A 6,263-nucleotide genomic window follows, 5' to 3' on the forward strand; every position below is an offset into this window, starting at 1 on the left:
GAACGGGGCTGGGGGTGTTTGTCCGTCCTCCCCTTCCAAAAGCACCGCTCTGAGCAGCGGGATATTCCCCCCAAATCCATCCGGGAATGGGATTGAGCGTTAAGGTCCCTTCTAGCCCTGGAGGGAGAGGCAGATCCAGCCAGGCAGGATCCAGCTCCGCGGGAGATGCGGCTGCAGCAGGGCGGGCGGGCTCGGGGTGAGGCTGTTGTGCCCAAATCCCGATTGTGCTGGAACTTGGGAGGGGAAGGAAAAAAATCCCAGGTGTTTTGTTGGTTTGCGTGGGCCGTGTCCGTGCTGTGGGGCTGCGCAGCTGCTCAGAGCAGAACTTTTTGTTTATAGGAGTTGATAAACGGGACAGGACGGGAGGAGACTGCCCCAAACTGTGCCAGGGCAGGGGCAGGGTGGACATCGGGGGGAATTTGTTCGTGGAAAGGGCAGTGGGACAGTCCCCATCCCTGGGTGAAGGGATTTAGGGCTCTGTGAATGTGGCATTGGGGACAGGGACAGTCCCCATCCCTGAATTAAGGGATTTAGGGCTCTCTGGATGTGGCATTGGGGACAGGGACAGTCCCCATTCCTGAATTAAGGGATTTAGGGCTCTCTGGATGTGGCATTGGGGACAGGGATAGTCCCCATCCCTGAATTAAGGGATTTAGAGCTGTGTGGATGTGGCACTTGGGGACAGGGACAGTGGTGGCCTGGGCAGTGCCAAGGTGGGACTGAGTGATCTTTGAGGGGTTTTCCAACCTGAACGATTCAGGGATGCTCTGGCAGGGAGGTGTCCAAGCCTGGCTCGTGTCCCGCTGCTCCAACGCACACAAACAACCAGAAACTGTAGGAAAATCTTTTATTTCCCTCCCCGTGGCACAGACCGTGGCAGTCAGGAACATTTGCTGCAGGGAGGCTCAGTCCCACACCGGGACACCGAGGAATGATTGCCAGGGAGGAAAACAGGGCTGGGAGCAGGGACATGGCACGTCCTGGTCACCACGGAGCCACTGACGGGGCATGGCTGGGGACACGGGGCATGGGCAGTGCTGCTGGGGTCCCTGCAGGGAACAGAGACCTCCCTACACCTCCCTTGCCCTGCAGGAGTCACCTGGCAGAGTGGCAGTGGCCTCTGTGGTCCCTCCCGGTGCCACCAACGCCCTGGCACACGGGGAGAGAGCCAAAGGTGCCCTGTGGGGCTGTGCCAGTGAGCAGAAAAGCCCCTGGGCACACCCAGGATATACAATTTACATGTATTTACAGTCAAACACGGCGTGGGGTGGGATGGAATCCATGGATGGATGGAGGGATGGAGGGATGGAGGGAGTGGCCAGGCTTTGCAGCCCTCAGCACTTCCTGGTCGGGACACAGCTGGAGGAGTGTTGGTGGTTTAAGTTTCGATTTTTAGAAATATGAAATGTTTGTATAAGAGGAGGATCCTCCCAGGCTGGCTCTCCTGTCCTGGCTTCTCACAGTCCCGGCCCTGGAGCGAGCAGGGAGTGGAGCTGGAATCCCTCAGGACGGGCAGGTGCCAGAGGCTGGCAGGGAGAGCAGGGGTGCCCTGGGCTGGGCAGCAGCAGTCTGTTCCAGAATCAGCAGCAGCAAGGCAGCCTCGGGGTCTGCTGTGTCCTTTGCTGGCCATTCCCCCTTGGAGCAGCGGCAGGGAGGGGATGGAGGCTCTCCCTGAGCACTTTGGGGTCAGTTCTGGGGCTGGATCGGAGCCTGGGAGCTCTCCTCACCTGGGATGGGGACCCTGGGCAGTTCTGGGAGCTCCCAGTGGAGGGTCCCCCAAAGACAGGGTGGGACACACGGCCCTGCAGTTCAGCAGGAGATTATTTCAGTCCAAGGAGTGCTGGAGCCAGCACGAGAAGCTGCAGAGATGCTCTGGGAGGGCTCCAGGTGCAGCCCCAGCCCCTCCTGCCCACCTGAGCAGGATTTGGCTCTGGAGCACAGCAGGGCTCCGGCCAGAAGAGCTCCCAGAGCCCGGCTGGGTCTGAGGGGACGCGGGGATGAGGAGGGAGACAGCAGGGATGTCTCTGTGCAGGGGGATCCGTGGGACTGGCGAGCTGTGGAGCCACCCCTGCGCCTCTCTGGGGAAGCAGTGGGGAGGAGGAAAAGGGGAATTGGCTCCCCTGGGCTTTGGGGAGGCCTTGCTGGGACTGGTGCAGGAGTGACCCAGCTCCAGGCAGCCCAGGGAGTTTGTGGCACACCCCAATCCGTGCTTCCCATCACCTGGGATTTGGGAAAACGCCCTCCCTGCCTCTCCAGGGAGCTGTCACTGATCCCAGTCTGGGTGTGAAGCACTTGCAGGCTCAGTCTCTTGGCTCTGCAGTCACCAGCAGAGATTCCTCACCCCGCCACCAGCAGCCCTGAGAGGCTGTGCAGAGCAGATCCAATCTGAGGTCAAGTTCCCACTAAAATCAAGTGGCTGGGAAGGAAAACTTCATTACCAGCAGCAGCAGCAGCAGCGGCAGCAGCGGGGCTGATGTTTATTAGTCAGCAATGAACAGCAGAAGGTTTTATTTTGCTGCTTTTACAGCCACTGCTGGGCCGTGCTGCAGCTCCCTCCCAGCACTCCAAGGCAGCACATTTTGCTTTCCTGCCCTTTTTCCTCGGTGAGCTGTGGAAAGGTGGCCAAGGAGAGCCCTGGTAGCCCCCAGGAACCACCTGGTGCCCCTGCCCTGCTGCATCCTGCCTCGGGGGCCTTTGGGATGTTGGTGGCAGTGCCCCACGCCCCTCATTCCTCACCTCACCCCTTATCCCCAGCCCAGCAAAGCGGGGACGCATTTCAGATCCCACTCTGAGCACCCAAAGTGGCACTGCCTGGGGGTTTGCCAGGACAAAGCTGAGCTGGGCAGGGAATTCCCAGGATTTCTGTATTTCCACATCAAACCAGCGCAGAGGGAGGTGCTCCTGTGGGGATACAGCTGGGAACAGGTGTCCCCCTCATCCATGGGGATTTTGGTGACAGGGCTTGCACGGACACGGCTGGGACGGAGTCAGACACCGGCAAATCGGGTCTGGCCTGGCTGCAGGTGAGTGCTGGGGGCTGCACACATCCCCCTCCCCATCACACATCCCCCTCCCCATCACACATCCCCCTCCCCATCATCACACGCCCGCCCTCCGCGCACACACCGCCCCCGCCGAGTGCCCACGGCGGCACTGACGCATCGCTGCGGCTGTGACACCGAGCCCAGCCCCGCTCCCGGCCCTCCCCGGCCGCTCTCGCCGTGCCCCGAGCTGCTGCTGCTGCAATTCCTGCAGCGTCAGCAGGGAACCGCCGTGCCCCGAGCCCGGGGTCAGCCGCGCTCCCCACTCCGGGCCGGGCTCCGTGCCCAGCCAGGGCACAGGGAGGTGCCACACACGGGCACCTGAACGCTGGCACTGTTCCTCGGAGGAGCAGGAAAGAGTTAAAAGCAAACGATTGCTGACATGGCTCTGCTTTGTCTTGCAGTAAATGCAGCGTCCAGCAGAGCCAGGAGCAGGTACCCAGCCTGGCACCGAGCCCTTTTTGGGAGCTGGCAGGGGTGGCACAGCCGGATGGGATGGCCCGGGCTGGGATCTGCGGCAGGAGCTGGGCACAGCCGTGGGCAGACTTCGGCCGGAGCCGGTGCTGTGGGATGGGGCACGGCCCGGCTGAGCGAGCGGCGCCCCAGGGCAGGTGGCACTGCTGCCGCCCCACCTCCCACGCCGTTCGGACTGCGGGGATGGTGGCACCAGGGTGGGTGGCACAGGGCAGGGGACCGAGCCCCGGCTGCTCCCTCCGCCCAAAGCCCCGTTCCCACGGCTCGGCTCCGCAGCGGGGGCCTGTGAACGGATCCGGCCTCTGGCACAGCCGCTGCTCCGGGGGCTCCGGCAGGAAGCCGCCACTTCTCCCTCTCCCCTGGGCTTTCCCTGCAGCTCCTGCTGCGCTGGCCAAGGAGGGGCTTCGGGGGGGGTCAGAGCCCCGGGTTTATCCCGAGCTGGGAGGGCATCCAGGGACAGGGACAGGGACAGAGCCGAACGCTTCGGGACAGTCTTGGAAAGGCAAACAGAGCGGGTGTGGGGCCAGCCCCGCCACCCCTCACACAGTGCACGATCCAGGGGGTGGATCCGCGCCGCCGTGCCCTTCCCCATCCCGGGAGCCCCGTTGTCTGCTCTGCCCGCTGCCTTCGGCTTGGACAAGGGTGGGGAGCGAGTCGCCAGCCGCCCCTGCCCGTCCCCATCCTCTCCATCGCCCCTGCCTCCGGCGTGACTTGCCTGGAAGGAGCAGGGAGGCGTCAGCCCAGAGATGCTCGGAGCCGTGGCCGGACAAACCCCGGTCCGAGCCGGGCGCAGGAGCCGCTGGCAGCGCGAGGTGCCCGTGCCAGGCTTCTCCAGCGTGTCACCGCCGCTGAAACACTTCCAAGGCTTTCCCAGCAGGGAGCGGAGCGCTGGCGGTGCCCGGAGCAGCGTGGGACCGGCCGGTGCGGGCGGGCGGGCGGAGGGAGGGGCAGCGGCCACCGGGGAGGGCAAAGCGGGAAATTCTCCATCCGAGCAGAAAATCTGCGGCAGGGCCGGGGAAAGGGCTCCGCTGCAGCGGGACACGGCAGGGCGGCGTCAGAGGAGCTGCTGTGGGGGCACAGCTGCTTCCCGCGGGGAAGTCACGTCCGTGCCGGCGTGTCCCCTCCGTGCCGGCGTGTCCCCTCCGGGCAGAGGGCTGCGGCAGGCACCCAGCGCGGGGAGGCGGCAGGACACGCGGCGGAGCAAGGAGTAACCCGGGAAAAACGCAATCCCAAAGATCCTGGTCGCCTCGGGAGGGACGCTCGCCAGCAGCTCCCACCAGGTGGGTGCGTCCTCGTGCTGTCACACACCTGCGGCCTCGGCTCCTCCTGAGGTCCCCGGATGTGTCCAGGTGCAGAGCCCCAGAGGGTGGCACGGGGGACCCCGGCCGTACCTGCGCCCACGGGGGCACTTTGGTGTCGCCGCGAGTTGTCTTTGTTTTCCTGGAGAGGCGGCTCCTCCTGACCCGTATCCTTCCCAGCACTCGAAAGCCAACCCGGCAGAGAGGAGCCCAGCAGCGGAGCCCCGAGGCCATCGGGCGCTCCCAGCCCTCCCCTCAGGTGGCATTCCTGCCCTGAGCCCCGGTGCCAGCCCCTGCTGCAGCCGGGGAGGGGCGCGGGCAGGACGGACCCGCCGTCCCCTCAGATGCTCGTCTGCAGGTCGCCGTTGAGCAGGGTCCTCTGCGTTTCCGTGGTCTCGTTGAGGCGGGATTTGTCCTGCTTGCTGTCGCTGCGGTCGGCCTCGTCCATGCCGCTGACCTTCACCAGGCACAGGACGTTCTGAAAGCTCTTCTTGAAGTTGTCGGACAGGAAGGCGTAGAGGATGGGGTTGGCACAGCTGTTGGCGTAGCTCAGCACCACCACGAAGTCGAACATGCCCTTGAGCACGGGCGTGGGCACGATCATCACCGACACGGAGGAGACGTTGAAGATGTAGAAGGGGAGCCAGCAGAAGATGAAGACGGCCACCACGATGGACACCATCCTGGTGACTTTCTTCTCGGACTTTTTCCTCTTGGAGGAGCCCACCCTGATGCCCGAGGACTTGACTTTGATGATGATGAACAGGTAGCAGAGGCAGATGATGGTGAGAGGCACCAGGAAGCCCAGGATGAAGGCGTAGATGATGAACCCCGTGTACCAGGCGCCCGACTCTCCCGGCCAGATGATGGTGCAGCTACTCCTGCCATGGTTGTGCTGCACCCCGGCGTAAATCATGATGGGCATGATCACCAGCAGGGAGACGCCCCAGACGGCCACGTTGATCATTTTGGCTGTCCTGGGCCGCCTCCACTTGGCAGATTTGATGGGATGGACCACGGCCAGGTACCGGTCGACGCTCATCACCGTCAGGCAGAAGATGCTGGTGAACTGGTTGATGCCGTCCACCGTCATGACGATCCTGCAGAGGGCTTTGCCGAAGGGCCAGTGCACCAGGGCCACCTGCATGGCCAGGAAGGGCAGGCCGAGCATGAAGAGCTCGTCGGCGATGGCCAGGTTGAGGATGTAGATGTTGGTGATGGTTTTCATCTTGGCGTAGCGCAGGATGACGTAGATGACCAGCGTGTTGCCGCACAGCCCCACGATGCACACCACGAAGTAGATGAAGGTGAGGATGGCGTTGCTGGTCAGGTCGAAGTGCTGGCCCGTGGCGTTCTGGGAGGTGTTGGTGGGCGCCTCCAGGGAGAAGTTGTCGAAGGGGGAGGCCGGGGAGAACCAGAAGGCGGTGGCGTTGGGCAGCTCGTACTCCAT

At 63.7% G+C, this 6,263-nt stretch overlaps 1 protein-coding gene across 1 annotated transcript; it reads right to left on the bottom strand.

Moving 5' to 3' along the window:
• Positions 1–5,153: 5,153 nt before the first annotated feature.
• SSTR2 (somatostatin receptor 2) lies at positions 5,154–6,263 on the bottom strand (the record flags this gene model as incomplete). The annotated part of the gene is made up of 1 exon (XM_084218575.1): positions 5,154–6,263. One exon carries the CDS (start codon positions 6,261–6,263, stop codon positions 5,154–5,156), a length of 1,110 nt encoding a protein of 369 aa, XP_084074701.1.

Source organism: Fringilla coelebs, assembly GCF_963513975.1.
Source record: "Fringilla coelebs genome assembly, chromosome: 19".
Classification (NCBI taxonomy): domain Eukaryota; kingdom Metazoa; phylum Chordata; class Aves; order Passeriformes; family Fringillidae; genus Fringilla; species Fringilla coelebs.